Genomic DNA, 16,083 nt, shown 5'->3' on the forward strand with positions numbered 1-16,083 from the left:
ACTTGGTCTGCCTTCCACTCACCTTGCAAATCTACATTTCCTCTTCTTTTCCCTAAGGTAGTGGTTCTCAAAATATACTCCCTGGACCAGCAGGATCAGCATTAGCATCACCTGGGAACTTGGTTTTTAAAATTTTATTTTATTTCCATACTAGTGACCTGGTGCACGGATTCATGCACGTTGAAAGGAAATTAATTAGGTGGCCAGTGGGGCGGGACTGGGTGAGACGGCCAGACACACCCTGGAGCCAACCTCCCACAGTCCTTCCCTGGGGGAGTGCTGCTGCTTGGAGGGCGTCTGCGGAGCAGGGTCCCTTGGGCAGGTGGGGTCCCTCAACCTGGCCTGCGGGGAATCTGGCCAAAACCGGCTCTCTGACATCCCGAGGGGTCCTGAAGTGCGAGAAATCGGGCTCCCTCCTCTCTGGTTCCGGGGTGCATCACCTGAGAACACTGCTGCCAAGTCACTGCAGCTCATCAGCTCCTGCGTTGAACGTCTGCCCCCTGGTGGTCAGTGTGTGTCATACCTACTGACCAGTCGGACGGTTGCTTAGCCTTTTATATATATTTTATCCCTTCTATTCCCTTTTCTCCCTCCACCCCACCCCCCACAATCACCACACTGTTGTCTATATCCATGAGTTCTTTTTTGCTCAATCCCTCCACCCTCCCCAACATCCCCCTACACACACATACCAGAGCTGTCTGCTTGCTTTCTATCTATGAATCTGTCTCCCAGCGATTCCACTTCTGGAAATTTATCTGAAGAAACACGAAACACTAATTTAAAAGAATATATGTACCCCTATGTTCATTGCAGTGTTCTTTACAATAGCCAAGATTTGGAAGAAGTTCAAGTGTCTATCAGTAGATGAGTGGATAAAAAAGTTGTGGTACATTTACACAATGGACTACTCCTCTGCCTGAAAAAGCAAGAAAATTTTACCCTTTGTGATAGCGTGGATGGACCTGAAGAATATTATGCTAAGCAAAATAAACCAATGACAAATACCATATGATCTCACTTATATGTGAATTTAATGAACAGACTGATCTCTGGTTTGATTTCTTCTATCCATTTCTGTGTACATGCCTTCACTGTGCACTTGTTTACTTCAGTTTCTAAGCGACTCCACCTTAAAATATATTTTTGTCTTCAGTGACAAAGAAGAATGGTTGGTCATTACCATAAGAAGGATTATGTTGAATCATGTTATTTTGCTAACCTTTCATCCTTTTATAGATCCAAGTTATAACTAGAATCTGAGCAAGTTGAATCAAGAGCAAATAGAATGATATACCTTTGTGTTTTTTTCGTGCTCATCTAATGTCTATATCTATATCTATCTATCCAACTTCTAAAAAAATGGTCTCAGTAGCTCCTTCAAATACCACCCCAGGTATTGAGGATAATGAGTCATGCCAAATCACGACTCCTATTAGTCATAGAACAGATCCCCGGTTCATTTACTCTTTTCATTTTCCTAAGTGTTAATAGGATAAAAAAAAAAATCTGGAGCATCTACTTAAAAAACTCTCCTTCTCCGGAAGATTAATACAATTGTCGATCAAATTAGTCCCATGCGGTTCTTTTAAGACTTGAGATTGTTAATTTAAATAATGTAGGCTACCAAAACCACATGTACTTTGCTGTTCAGTGAAAACTCTCTCTTTCTCTCAACTGGGGATAATAAGATAAGGTGTTCTGGCGGTCTGGAAGAAGTATCTTCAGAACATAGAGACGAGAAATGAGATGAGTCTACTGTGCCGTAGACTCCCTAAATGCATTTGTGTTGTTAGTGTATCTATGGAAACTGTAAAAGTTAGGGCTTTGAGTAATTCTAGTGTGTGTTGTCAAGCTCCATTTCTCCCAGTTCACAATGCTTCATGTTTTCTTTAGGACAGGGGTCCTCAAACTATGGCCCGTGGGCCACATGCAAATACAAATATTGTATTTGTTCCCGTTTTGTTTTTTTACTTCAAAATAAGATATGTGCAGTGTGCATAGGAATTTGTTCATAGTTTTTTTTAAACTATAGTCCGGCCCTCCAACGGTCTGAGGGACAGTGAACTGGCCCCCTGTTTAAAAAGTTTGAGGACCCCTGCTTTAGGAGATGAAGTCAAATATAATAATGCTACTTGACTAGCATAATGAAGGCATATCCCATTAGGTATAACAGAATATATAAAATTCACCATTTCTGGACCTCAAAGAAAGAAGTTACATTTCACAAATCCTATTATTTCTCCTCAACTTTTTATTCATTCCTTCTCCAGTTACATCATGGAATAGGCTTTCAACACACCTCAGGCCTAGATTACTACCAGAGCTTCCCCAAGTGCCATTGGTCAGCCTATATAGTCTAGGTTAATTTTCTTTCAAAATTCCTTTCATGTAATTCCCCTCCTTAAAAACCTACAATGGTTTCCTATTTCCTAACCCATTACATCTAAACTCTTCTGCCTAGATTTAAGGCTATAATCAGGCACCCAACTTTATTTTGTACTATTTCTCAGTAAGAAATAGGTTCCCTTTCCCTAGACTAACTGTGAAATTAACTTGCTCTTCCTTAGGAAAAACTTAAATAAACAAGAAAGAAAAACAGACACTGAAATCCCTAACAGCAAGTTTATTTGTAATTGGAGTTAAGGATTATTTTAATGCATGCTGAGAAACAGTAATACTCCAAACTTCTAGGTTACTATCTTATAGGGAATACAAGACAATGTTAGAAGAGGCTTTGGCACACACAACTATTGGAACATGACTATCAGAACACACTATTAAAACCTTATTATCAGAACACTCACATATTACCTACTTTTATGTCAGATCAGCTTCATGGACAGCTCATCTTCTAATTTCTCACTGGCTATTTGAGTAAATAGCATTCAAGGTTAAACATTAAGATTGGGCAGTAGGGAAGAAATACAGAAGTGGTAAGCATCACAACATTTCAGAGTCTACATATACTAATACAACAGTAAGATTAAGAAACAGTATTTCGATTTCTTTTCTGAAACAACATTTGGCAATGCTTAGCGCATGAGAAGACACTGCTTTGGTCCGTCCACTCTTTCCAGCTTTTCAAAGTGTTTCCTGGCATTGCGGATGTTGATCAGAGTAGCTGCGGAAGCTGAGGGTAGGGGTAGGGAAGATACACAACAAAATAAGTACAGGCAGTCAAAGGAATGTCTATTAAAAACAAATAAACAAACAAAAGAGAGCCAAATCCCTCAACATAGTAGGACATAGACAACATATAAGATAAGGAGGCCCCAAGTTAAGCACAGTTTAGTTTTTCTGAAAAAGTATATGTGTTTATATTATAAACACAAACTTTCCAACATAAATTATCAAAATTTTTTATTTGGGGGCTAATACTATAAAACCTACTATCCTATATTGTATTATATATTTTAAATGTTTTTATTGATATCAGAGAGAGGAAGGGAGAGGGAGAGAGAAATAGAAACATCAATGATGAGAGAGAATTATCGATCGGCTGCCCCTCACTGGAGATTGAGCCCGTAACCCGGGCATGAGCCCTGACCAGGAATCAAACCCTGACCTCCTGGTTCATAGGTTGAGCTCAACCACTGAGCCACACCAGCCAGGCTTATGTTACATTTTAATATTAAACTAAGGTAGAAAAAAAACAGTGGCTCAGAGATAACTTAAACTTCTGGGAACATACTGAAAATACTGCTAGAACCTTTATTTTAATGGTTGAGATGAATCTGGCTATTATGGCATGGAAGCACCAAATATCTCCCTTTATGCCCATAACACAAATATGGGGATATGCTACTTAGAAATATACAATGACATATAAAACAGTCAATGTTTAATAGTTCAGAGCTAAGACTGACTAGTCTTTTAAAAATCTAGCCAGGCCAGTGTGGCTCAGTGGTTGAGTGTCAACCTACGAACCAGGTCACAGTTTGATTCCTGGTCAGGGCACAGGCCCGGGTTGCAGGATCAGTTCCTGGTAGGGAGTGAGTAGGAGGCAGCTGATCAATGATTCTCTCATCATTAATGGTTCTAACTCTCTCTCCCTCTCCCTTCCCCTCTGAAATCAAATAAAAATATTTTTTTTAAAAAATCTATACTATATATCATACATTTGGGTTCTCCTTTCTTGAAAATCCCAATTTAGTAATTTGATTTTTGAAGTTCCCAAGAACAAAACATAATACCCTAGAGCAGTGATGGCAAACCTATGACACGCGTGGCAGGTGACAAGCGAACTCATTTTTTTGGTTGATTTTTCTTTGTTAAATGGCATTTAAATATATAAAATAAATATCAAAAATATAAATCTTTGTTTTACTATGGTTGCAAATATCAAAAAATTTCTATATGTGACACGGCACCAGAGTTAAGTTAGGGTTTTTCAAAATGCTGACACGCCGAGCTCAAAAGGTTCACCATCACTGCCCTAGAGCCTAAATTATTTTTAAGCTTCAAAATATACATTTATTAAATAGAAAAAAATATTTATTACTAGTATTAAGATAGTTTCTTTGTGATAAAACATACACAACAAGAAATTTAGCCCTGGCCATGTGGTTCAGTTAGTTGGACATCAACCCTGCACCAAAAGGTTGTCAATTTGATTCCCAGTTAGGGCACATGCCCAGGTTCTGGGCTTGATCCCCAGTAGGGTGTGTGAAGGAGGCAGCCGGTTGATGTTTCTCTCACATCAATGTTTCTGTCTCCCCTCCTCTCTCTCTAAAAAAATCCATAAAAAGTCTTTTAAAAATTTACCATTTTATCTATTTCTAAATGTACACAGGTCAGTGGCCTTAAGTATATTTACACTGTTGTGAAACCATCCTCTCACTACAAAATAGTTTTTCAGTATCTAATAAAGTCCTACCTCTAGGGCAATGAGTTTAAAGAATATGTGGCTTTGAATCAATGTTAGCTAAGTTTCAACTTACGAATGGATGGATCGGACATCACAACCATCACATAAGTGTTGGATGTAAAGATATCAATGAAAGCAGCAAAGTTAGAGTTCCTAACTTCCATGCTCTGGAAAGAAGCAGCCAGCTTGCTATAGGAGAGAAAAGAGCAAAGAACATAAAATAATAGCAATATAAGAATCTTTATGTTTTAGGAAAACATTTTCATAGCATTATACCTCAAATGACCACTTCATTAAGACAGTTAATCACTAGCTCCACTTTGTTTTCCAAGGAAACTCTAATGCTCAATTGATCGTAGTTTGGAAAGTGCCTTAGAAATAGAGTTAGGACTTGATATTGACTGTGAAATGAAAGTGGGTTTAGACTTAGATCCCTGTTAAAAATCATGTTATAAAAGATTTCTCTTTTATTTAAGAAGATTTTAAAGTTGAAATTCCTCTATCACTAAGATTAACTTTTGAATTTTAGTTACATTGAAATTCAAGAAATGATCTCATCTCTTTGAAAACAAACAAGGTAATTATATTTGCATTTCATTCTGTATTTCTCCTTAAAAACATTAGCGTTAAACATGCCAAAAAGTCCCTAAGTGCCTTTTATGCTAAGGCATAAAAGGAATAAACTCATACCTATTCTACTGTCTGGGTATCAAAGTTTTACCAGGGTAAGAATTTTGATTCTTAAATATTTAATAAATTATGATGTTCAGCCATTGCATCAGCCTATAGTCACAACGCTAAGACTCAAATTGTATTTAATCCAAGCTGAGGCAACACGATTAGACATTTCCAGACTCTATTTTGTACCATTCCTGAATCAGTACCTCCCTATTTTAATTACTGTAGTTTCATAGAAAATCTTGGCATTTGGTGGGGTAAATTATCCTACTTTCTTCTTTTTCAAAACTCTCTTGGACATTTTTTATTTCTTCCCAAACAGAAGCAAACATCTCAAAAGGGTACTCTTAGATATTTTTCATATGCTTCTTCTGTATCACTTGAGTTTACATGAAAGGACAATGAATTTCATTCACCTCAGTCACCTGTAGGCTCCCTTAGAGTTTAGCTTTCTTTTCAATTGAAGGAACTATTCTAGATATAGAAGTGTAGTCCACTATAGTTATTTGAACCTCACAAAATAACATTAATTTTTTCCAGAGGTAAATAGATCCCACAAGACCTCTTACCTGCAGCTCAGCTTAAACTGCTTAATAATGTTGCTGATTTTTTCAAATCTGTGGGCATCACGCTGCTCTTTACACTGATAGTGAGAAATCACCTATGAAAAAGAGTAATGCCCTTTAAATCCATGCAATGTAGTCATATCACCCACTGTTACTCCTCTAGGCCAGCATCTGTCAGTCTCCTGATTTTCAGGGCAGACTTGGCACCTGGCTTACTGTTTCTTTTCCACAGCCCCATATGCTGCCAACGTTATGCAGAATTTCAACATCCCTATGGATGAACCATCCCATACAGTTTGGTTATAATTTTATTAGATCACTTAAGTATTATCTATTTTGATTTGTTGGTCTTTATCACTTAACTTTAATCATTAAATGTTCATCTTATTTCAATATTTGTCAGAATGGTCTTTGATTAAAAAAATACAAATCAAAAAAGAAAAAAATATAAAAAGTCTTAGCTGTTCTTGAGGTACACTTAATGTATTTAATTTTAATAAAGCTTATAACTAAGTGGCTTTTGGTATTATATTTGAAAATGTTAACTAAATGATTATAACCTCTGAGAATTGACTATTTATAAATTAACCTACTCAGGATGGACATCCACGCCAGCTGAGAATACTTTCCCTCACACTTACAGATTTTAATAAAACCTAGACGAGCATTTTCTATAGGCTGAATATACAGATGTAAAAATTTTCAGTAGGAAGCAAAACTGAGTCACTCGCAAGAACCTATGAGATAGATACTATTATCTCCATTTTAGGGAAGGGGAACCAAGCTCAGAGATTAAGAAATGTGTCTAAAACCACCAAGCATTGGTAGCACTCAGAAACAAATTACTTACTGTAAACTGCTCTTAAGAGTTACATTTACTGAGCTGATCAGCAATTACTTATGCAGTGCTTTGTGTCATCTCAAATTCCTTTCTGCTACTGTTATTTAAAAATTTTACTTATATGCCCAGCTGGCGTGGCTCAGTGGTTGAGTGTCGACCTATGAACCAGGAGGTCATGGTTCGATTCCCGGTGAGGGCACATGCCCAGGTTGTGGGCTTGATCCCCAGTGTAGGGCGTGCAGGAGGCAGCCAATCAGTGATTCTCTCTTATCATTGATGTTTCTGTTTCTCTCTCCCTTCATCTCTGAAATCAATAAAAAAATAATTTCAAAAAAGTAAAATAAAAATTTTACATATAAATATATTGGTTTTTGTATTGCCTCTCAGGGCCATACACACAGTAGGCTCTAATATAGTCGGTAAGTTGAATTTATAACAAAAATTAAAATACCAAGATGCCTCTTTTCCCTTCTGCTTCTCCATGTGAACTCTTAGCTATGTCAGAGTTGACCATTACATCTCTTCCGTGTTAAAAGTTTTCAACTCAGTCTTTTGTTGAAAAGGGTGGGATGCGAGATTCCCCAAAAGGGAAATAACCCTCATCTATAATAATAAAAACGTAATATGCTCATTAGACCAGATGCCCGACGAAGCCGGGGCTGCGAGGGCCGAGCCCCTTGCACGAATTTCATGCATCGGGCCTCTAGTTTCATAATAAAATTCAATAGGAAACAGGGATACTTCAATACAAATGAGCAATGATTTGCAGATATAATCTAAACTCTGCATATCAGCGGTCACCAACTGGTGGCCCATGGACCACTGGTGGTCCAAGAGGTCCGAAAGGTTGGCAACCATTGGTTTAAGGAAACCTTTGGAGCAGCGGTCGCCAACCAGTGGTCCACGGACCACGGGTGGTCTGTGAGGTCCGAAAGGTTAGCGACCGCCACTTTAGATTATTCCTACAAAAATCTAAGTTTTTTCTAACTACTGAAGAGTAACAAACCAAAGGATTTCTTTCAGGTCGCTTACTGACAATACTACTATATACTAGTAAATAAGGCTGTGCATGTTAACTTAAACACAAGAGGGAAGAAGGTTCTTCCAGAAAGTAGCAACATGGTGTTCTCTGCTGTTGAATAAAAGAAGGTAAGTGTGAAGTAATATTTTCAGAGCAGAAAGTTCTCACCAGAAAAGTAGCTCTCTCAAATAGAAGCACTTCATCGGCCTCAATAATTTCAGCAAAATTTCTCAGGTTCATTTCTAGCTGCTGAACATTGGGAATCAGTTGATAAACAATGCTGGACCAAGCCTAACAGAACAGAAAGGTGGTGGAATATTACTAACAGGCAGCCAGTCCCAGACCTCTGCAAATGAGTAAGCACACTACGACACACGGACAGCAAAACACGGTGATAATTGAGTCCCAAATACTGATAACCAGTGACATAAAACAAATAAAATGAGAAAGCAAAGCTAACATTTGACATTTACCCTTCAGTTGGAGTTTTTTAAAATTTTCAAACACTTTTGTAAAATGCTGCAGAAACTTTTTCCTATTGATAATAAAAAATAACTTAATTCCATCATGTTATCTTAGGAAAAGTTGAAAACTCTGATCTCCTATTGGGCTATAAAGCTTCTACTCCTGTCATTCAACAAATATTTAAATCCAACGATGCAGACTATACTAAAAAATCAGAACCTAACGATGCTATAGTTAACATACACCTAAATATCAGTTTTTAAAAAAATATCAGAGCCACAAAGACAAATGGCCCCTCCCCTCAATGGGATAACATATAAGAGAAATTATAAGAGAAATTAGTGGCATTATTATTCCAAAAGGCTTATATTCAGCTGTATAAATTATTGAATTTAAAATGGTACACTGCGTGTTTGCCTAAAACTGACTTCATCTAGAGGCGTATGACTAATGAAAGGAGTTGAAATTAACCACACCTCCCTCTATTCTCTTATGGCTCTTTTATTTGAACCTCCATTAGAATATGTCCTTCAATCTTACTCTAATTTGTCTGGCAAGGTGTGTAATGTTCTTCTCCCCCACTAGAGGGCAGGAACCTGGTCTTAGTCATTTGTGCGTCCTACAGCATCAAGCAGGTATGTGATGAGTGCTTGCAGAATAAAACGGAATAGAAAAATGTAAGTTAGCTCTATGCGACATTTATGCAAGCGATAGTAGTGCCATGTCTCTGCTCCAATTAGTTTTATTACTTAGGCATGGGGTTTCAGGTTCCAAGTTCCCCGGTCGGTGTTAATGTCACTGCTGAATTTACCTTGGAGAAGACACCAAAGCTAACCACAGCAGAGACATTGTCACTCACAGCAGTGTTGTGATTAGCCAATTGTCTTTGGTCGTGTTATGTATTGCCATCCTTCACACCGCAGCTGGTTCTTATCAGTGCGTCATGTCCATCCTTATTCACGGTTACCTGTTCTATGGGAATAAGGCTTTGAGAGAAATTCGGCCCAAATTAATCTAGAACAGTATTTCCTAGACAGGTATCTCAAAAATGATCTGTTAATAGAGCGAGGCTGGGTCAACATAATATTGGGGGGAAAATGAATTAGTTAAAAAAAATAAAGCAATGGCTATATTTAAAGTCCAGTTGGGTTTTTTTTCTCCTTGGGAAATCAGGTTTCTGTGCTTCTGGTTGTAGATACTTGTCGGATGCAGTTGATACTGAGGCTGTAGCTACCAGGGACAGAGAAGGATGTCAAACTTGTCAACAGACACCAGAAGCAGTCTGAAGGAAAGGTCTGACCACAGGAGGGCGTCAAGGAGCCAATCTTTCAAATCGCTGGATCAGTAGGAGAAAGGGAGGAAGCAGGGTTAAGGAACCTATGTGCCAATAAGGTAATTTCAGCTTTACCCATAACACGGCTATTGTAACCTCTACAACTACCGCTAGCAGTGTGGTATCCATTCCAGCAGCGGGAACGATCTTTCTGGTTGAAAGAATGCTAGTCTCGTCCAGCCGGCATGGCTCAGTGGTTGAGCGTCAACCTATGAACTAGGAGGTCTGGGTTCGCTTCCCGGTCAGGGCACATGCCCTGGTTGTGGGCTTGATCCCCAGCATGGGGCTGCAGGAGGCAGCTGATCCATGATTCTCTCTCATCATTGATGTTTCTCTCTCTCTCCCTTCCTCTCTGAAATCAATAAAAACACATTTAAGAAAAAAGAATGCTAGTCTCCATTTGGCATGAAAATGGACACTATCAAATTCTAGGCACACAGACATGTCTCATTCTAAGTCTCCCTTTGCCAATCTCTCCCTTAAATATTGTTCTTCTCCTGCCATCCAAACTTAGGCAGACTAGCACATATCCTGTAGAAGTACCCGAATAGTAGACATAGCTCCAATCAGCATTGAGACCACAACAAGTCAAAATGGATGACAGCCAATGAAACCTTAGCTGTCATGAATATCAGTATCAAATTAATCATGACCAAACTGGCTAGCTAATTCAGTGTGGTTGGTAGGCATGTCAACCCAATCTAAGATCAAACCCAAAAGCTCTTAAGGTTAATTTTGATGTTTCAAACAATTTATTATAATTTCTTTTTTAGTTCAACATGTTTAGATGGCTATGAAAGAGTTTAAAATCTTTGTGATAATACCCTTCTTGCTTTTTTTTTATGCTCTAACATGAGGGAACTCGGAGAAACATACACACCTTATAGAGGGTTTCATCCCAGATAGATGTCCGGAAGCAAGAACATTCCAGTGGGCGAGACAAACGCCTCAGATCTTCTTCTCGCTCTTTAAAAATCTGAATGAGAAAGTCCAACACACTGATCAGGATATATAGCTCTCCTCTTTCTTTGCAAAAGCTGAGATATAATTATTTCTGCATATTTAAACAGAAAGCATTTCCTCAGAGGGATTTTTCAATGTGTACAGTACTTCAGAGACATCCTGGCCGAAATGTTTTCAGGTCAGGTCTAAAAGTGACCCTACCTGTGACCCTACCTGGTTAATTTTATGTATTCATTTGGCTAGGCCATGGTACCCAGACCTTTGGTCAAAGATCAGTTTAGATGTTGCTGTGAAGGTACGATGAGATTAATAATTAAATCAGTAGACTTAAAGCAGATTCCCCTCCTTGATGTGGGTGGGCTTGATGCAATCAGTTGAAGGCCTTAAGAGGGAATCCTGCCTCTAGGCTGCCTTCTGACTCAAGCAACAACATCTACTCTTTAACCTATAGGCCTGCCCTGAAGACTGCAGACTGCCAGTCTCTACAATTGTATGAGTTAATTCCTTAAAATCCATCAATCAACCTCTACCCCTTCCCTCTATTATATCTATCTATCTACACACACACACATAACACACACACACTTATTATTGGTTCTGTTTCTTTAAGGTTCCCTCACTAATACATAGAGAGAAACATCCATCTTACTTGAAACTGATACTTAGGGAGGCACCCTAGCCATTTTTACTTCAAAATTTCCAAGTCTGACTGAATCTTTAATGAAACAGAATATAACTTTCTTACTTAAGTTTCAAATCCCACAAACAACAGCAATGTATCTTTGGAGATATCTATATAAGCATTCAGAAAACAGTAAGTTGCCCTAGCTGGTTTGGCTCAGTGGATAGTGTCAGCCGGCAGACTGAAGGGTCCCTGGTTGGGTCCCAGTCAAGGGCCTGGAGAGAAGGGAATAAAAAGATTAGATACTCAAAGTAGTTCTCAAAATCAAATACGGAACTCTGTCTAATGGTTTTTGAAAGCCTATAAGCTAACCTAGAAACACCAAAACATACCCCAAAACTGGAACACTGGAGGCAACCATATAACTAGTTATGGGGAAAAAAGTATTCCTGACCACAGCTATTATTAAAAAAATAATTTAGTTAAATAAACGGTATCCTTAGACCCCTAGGCTCCAACCCAAGGAGGGACTGTATTCTGTACCAATGACATATTCTAAAACTTTCCTCAGGTTCATCCTTGGAAACAGATCTTTTCTTTCAGCTTAGACTTTAAAATCCAATCCTCTTATTTTATACTAGAGGCCCGGTGCACGAATTCATGCATGGGTGGGGTCCGGTCAGCCTGCCCCGGCCGGGGGCAGGGGGGAGGGAAGAAAGGGTCACAGGCAGTTGGCTGGCCAGCCCCGACCCCTGGTCGAACTCCTGGTCAAGGGGACATTTTGCATATTAGCCTTTTATTATATAGGATTGGACAAACTAAAGCTAGACTATATTTATGATGTGCCAATCTTGGGGGGGGGGTGTCTCATAGCTAGCTGGGAGTTTGCCCTTTCTACTGTGTGGTTTCTGGTTTAAATTTATGTGTACTAATAATCCCCATGCTAGAAAAGAAGAGAAATATACTGTATCAGTGCAATTAAGGGACTTAGCATTGTGCCTAACAAGTGTGACTGGCACTTGAACAGATGCATATCAGTTTCCTAAGTCAACCTAATGACAGTTGTAATCTTTCATTTCACCCCTGGTGAGTCTTCTAGCCTTGACAGTAACTGTCTGCTCTGAGGACAGTAAACAGGGGCAGCATACATATTTTATAAATATATAAACTGTAATGTAGCTTCATTCTTTTGCATGTGGCTTCCGTTTTCCCAGCACCATTTATTGAAGAGACTATCTTTACTCCACTGTGTGTTTCCGGCTCCTTTGTCTCAAATTATCTGCCCATATACATGTGGTTTTATAGCTGGGCTCTCTATTCTGTTCCATTGATCTGTGTCTGTTTCTCCTCCAATACCATGCGGTGGAATTTTGTTTGTTTGATTTTTTAAAAATTTTATTTCAGAGAGGAAGAGAGAGGGAGAGAGAGATAGAAACATCACTGATGAGAGAGAATCATTGATCAGCTGCCTCCTACATGCCCCGCCCCCCCACTGGGGATTGAGCCCGAAACCCAGGCATCAAACCGTGACCTCCTGGTTCATAGGTAGACACTCAACCACTGATCCATGCCAGCTGGGCAATACCATGCTGTTTTGATTATCATAGCTCTGTAGTATAATTTGAAGTGAGGTAGTATTATACCTCAAGCTTCCTTCTTTTTTCTCAGGAAAAAGCTAAGAACCATATAATTTCACTTATATGTGGGATATAAAACTGTAACTCCTAAACACAAACAGAAGTGTGTTGGTTGCCAGAGAGAAAGGGGTGGAGCATGAAAAGGGTCCTAATATATGGTGATTGGAGAAGATTTGACTTTGGGTGGTGGGCACACAGGGCAATATACAGATCCTATAACATAGAAACCCACACCTAAAACCTATATGACCATATTAACCAGTGTCACCCCAATAAATTTAACTTTAAAAAGGGATAGAAGAAAGAGAAAAAATATAAAAAGGCTGTTTAGTGATATTACATGGTCAGGTTCCTTACCTAAATCTGAAAGTTATTTATTAAATGAATACTATCGCCGAAACCGGTTTGGCTCAGTGGATAGAGCGTCGGCCTTCGGACTGAAAGGTCCCAGGTTCGATTCCGGTCAAGGGCATGTACCTTGGTTGCGGGAACATCCCCAGTAGGGAGTGTGCAGGAAGCAGCTGATTGATGTTTCTCTCTCATCGATGTTTCTAACTCTCTATCTCTCTCCCTTCCTCTCTGTAAAAAAATCAATAAAAAATATATTTAAAAAAAAAAAAAAATGAATACTATCTTTCCCTTACCAGGGAAAATTTGTTTATGAGTGTTTAAAAAAAACAAATTCCCTAGCCCCGTGGTCGGCAAACCACGGCTCTCGAGCCACATGCGGCTCTTTGGCCCCTTGTGTGTGGCTCTTCCACAAAATACCACGTGCGGGCACACACGTACAGTGCGATTGAAACTTCGTGGCCCATGCGCAGAAGTCGGTGTTTTGTGGGAGAGCCGGTATTTTGTGGAAGAGCCACGCTCAAGGGGCCAAAGAGCCACATGTGGCTCATGAGCTGCGGTTTGCCGAGCTGCAGTTTGCCGACCACTGCCCTAGCCGGTTTGGCTCAGTGGATAGAGCATCGGCCTGCCCAGGTTTGATTCTGGGCAAGGGCATGTAACTCGGTTGCAGGCTCCTCCCCAGCCCTCGCCCCGGTCAGGGCGTGTGCAGGAGGCAACCAATCTATGTGTTTTTCTCACATCAATACTTCTCTGTTTTTTCCTCTCTCTTCCACTCTCTCTAAAAAAATCAATGGAAAAATGTCCTTGGGTGAGAATTGTGTGTGTGTGTGTGTGTGTGTGTGTGTGTGTGTGTGTGTGTACACACACACAAATGACAAAACTTTATTTTGAAAGCTTAGGTGGAGATTTTTGCCCTGAAAAAAAAGGATGGCACAAATGTCCCTATACTTCTACAAAAGAAGTTTGCAAAGCATGTCCACCATGTCCTGTAGCACCCTTTCTGTTTCTTACCAGATCCCGCTGATCCTCCTGTACCAGATCCATCTTGTGCACCAAGCAAAAGATTTTGGCATCTGGAGAGTTCTGCAGAATGGCCTCCAGGCATGACTGGTAATAGTGCATGTCCTTTTCCAGTTCTCGGCTCTCCACATCAAAGACATAAATCAGAACCTCCACATTTCGGAAGATGTTGTCTCGTTGGCTAGTGAAGTAGTTTTCCATGAAGGTGTCCTGTCTAGTAGGAAAAAAAAATAAGCAAGTCCTCAGTTTAGTCCCTTCTACTTATGATCTATCTTATGTGAAAGATAATCTAAAAGCTTCGAATGACAGGGCAAATACCAGTAATAGCAAACCGGTCTGCTTTCAACTTCTTACTTAAGCCTTGCACTACCCTAAGGCCCTCTCCTTGTGCTCCAAACATACTTTGACCTGTCCTTGGTTCTCGAGGCCCATGGTCTATTCCCCGAGGGGCCTTGACACACGCTGTTCATTGTCTCACCTGGCACTACCTCTACTTCTCATTTAACTCCTAACTTGTCCCTTTAGATTTCAGTTCAATCCGTACTTCTTTACAAAAAAAAATCCCTGACCTCCCTGACGGGCAAATCCAGTCACCATAGGCCCTTTTACCAATACACTGTTCTTCTTTTTAACATTTACAAGTATGATATTACACATCTGCATGAGTTTTTAATTAATGCCATTCACTTCCCTAAACAGAAAGTTCCAAAGTAAGGAACATGTCTGTTACTGTTCGCCACTGTTTCCCAGCTTTTAGCATAGAGCCTGCCATTGAATAGGTGCCCAGTGAATATTTACTGAAGAATAGTCAATACTCTGAACTATATGAAAATGACTCTAAGAACACTTTTTAGCAGAATGTTGTTCTCTGCTCCTTAGGCTGTGTGCTGTTTCCCAAGAAATTCTCAATTACCAGATGCCTAGCAAAAAACAGAATTTTGTTATGGGGAAAAAATTCATGAACTTAGCTTCCAGTCCTGTACTTTGCTATTAAATGGCTGTGTAGCCCAGCCAGTGTGGCTCAGTGGTTGAGCATTAACCCATGAACCAGGATGTCATGGTTCAATTACCACCAGTCAGGGCACGTGCCTCATTGCAGGCTCAATCCCCAGTGGGGTGGGGGGGGGGGGTAGGAGGCGGCAGCTGATTGATGATGTTTCTCTCTCATCGATGTTGCTCTCTCTCTCTCTATCCCTCTCCCTTCTTCTCTCTAAAAATCAATAAAAAGATTTTCTAAATAAAAAATGTAATAAAATAGCTCACACAAGTGCTGATATAAAACGAAAGGGATGAGGAGCTAGAGAGACCTTGAGACCATCCAGGCCAACCCGTCTCCCAGGTGAGGAAGCGGGAGCCCTGGGAGGGACAGTGACTTGCCCAGCACCGCCCAGGGAGTTCACGGAGAGCCAGGGCTACCACCGGGGTCTCTAGCCTAGTGTTTCCTCATCCGTGTGGACAGAATTCACTTCAGCAGCAACACAAAGTACAGGGAGGAGGGGAGTGTGAGTGCGCCCAGCCGCCTCCACACTCAGGGCAAAAGGCCGGCCACTGCTCAGGCACAGAACACCCACCAGGGCAAGCACTCCCCACTTTTGATGTTGACACCCCTTCCTCAGCCATGACGAAACACGGCTAAACATCTTACTTCACCCCATTCTTCCTGTTCCTTTTTAAGGAACCCGTCTCTTAGTGACTCGGGGAGGGCTGCTTGTAATATCA

At 40.1% G+C, this 16,083-nt stretch overlaps 1 protein-coding gene across 2 annotated transcripts in view; it reads right to left on the reverse strand.

The window, feature by feature from the left end:
• Positions 1-2,606: 2,606 nt before the first annotated feature.
• RRAGB (Ras-related GTP binding B) overlaps positions 2,607-16,083 on the reverse strand; it is a 26,482-nt gene continuing 13,005 nt past the window's right edge. For both annotated transcript variants that reach the window (XM_005885039.2, XM_005885038.2), the window contains 6 exons: positions 14,356-14,578; positions 10,655-10,750; positions 8,145-8,267; positions 6,118-6,209; positions 4,944-5,059; positions 2,607-3,133 (listed from right to left, as the gene is read on the reverse strand). In XM_005885039.2, the coding sequence (XP_005885101.1) occupies positions 3,036-3,133; positions 4,944-5,059; positions 6,118-6,209; positions 8,145-8,267; positions 10,655-10,750; positions 14,356-14,578 (748 nt within the window). In that variant the 3' untranslated portion in view covers positions 2,607-3,035. The remainder of the gene's footprint in view (positions 3,134-4,943; positions 5,060-6,117; positions 6,210-8,144; positions 8,268-10,654; positions 10,751-14,355; positions 14,579-16,083) is intronic.

This window comes from Myotis brandtii, unplaced genomic scaffold (assembly GCF_000412655.1).
Source record: "Myotis brandtii unplaced genomic scaffold, ASM41265v1 scaffold889, whole genome shotgun sequence".
In the NCBI taxonomy this organism is placed as follows: Eukaryota; Metazoa; Chordata; class Mammalia; order Chiroptera; family Vespertilionidae; genus Myotis; species Myotis brandtii.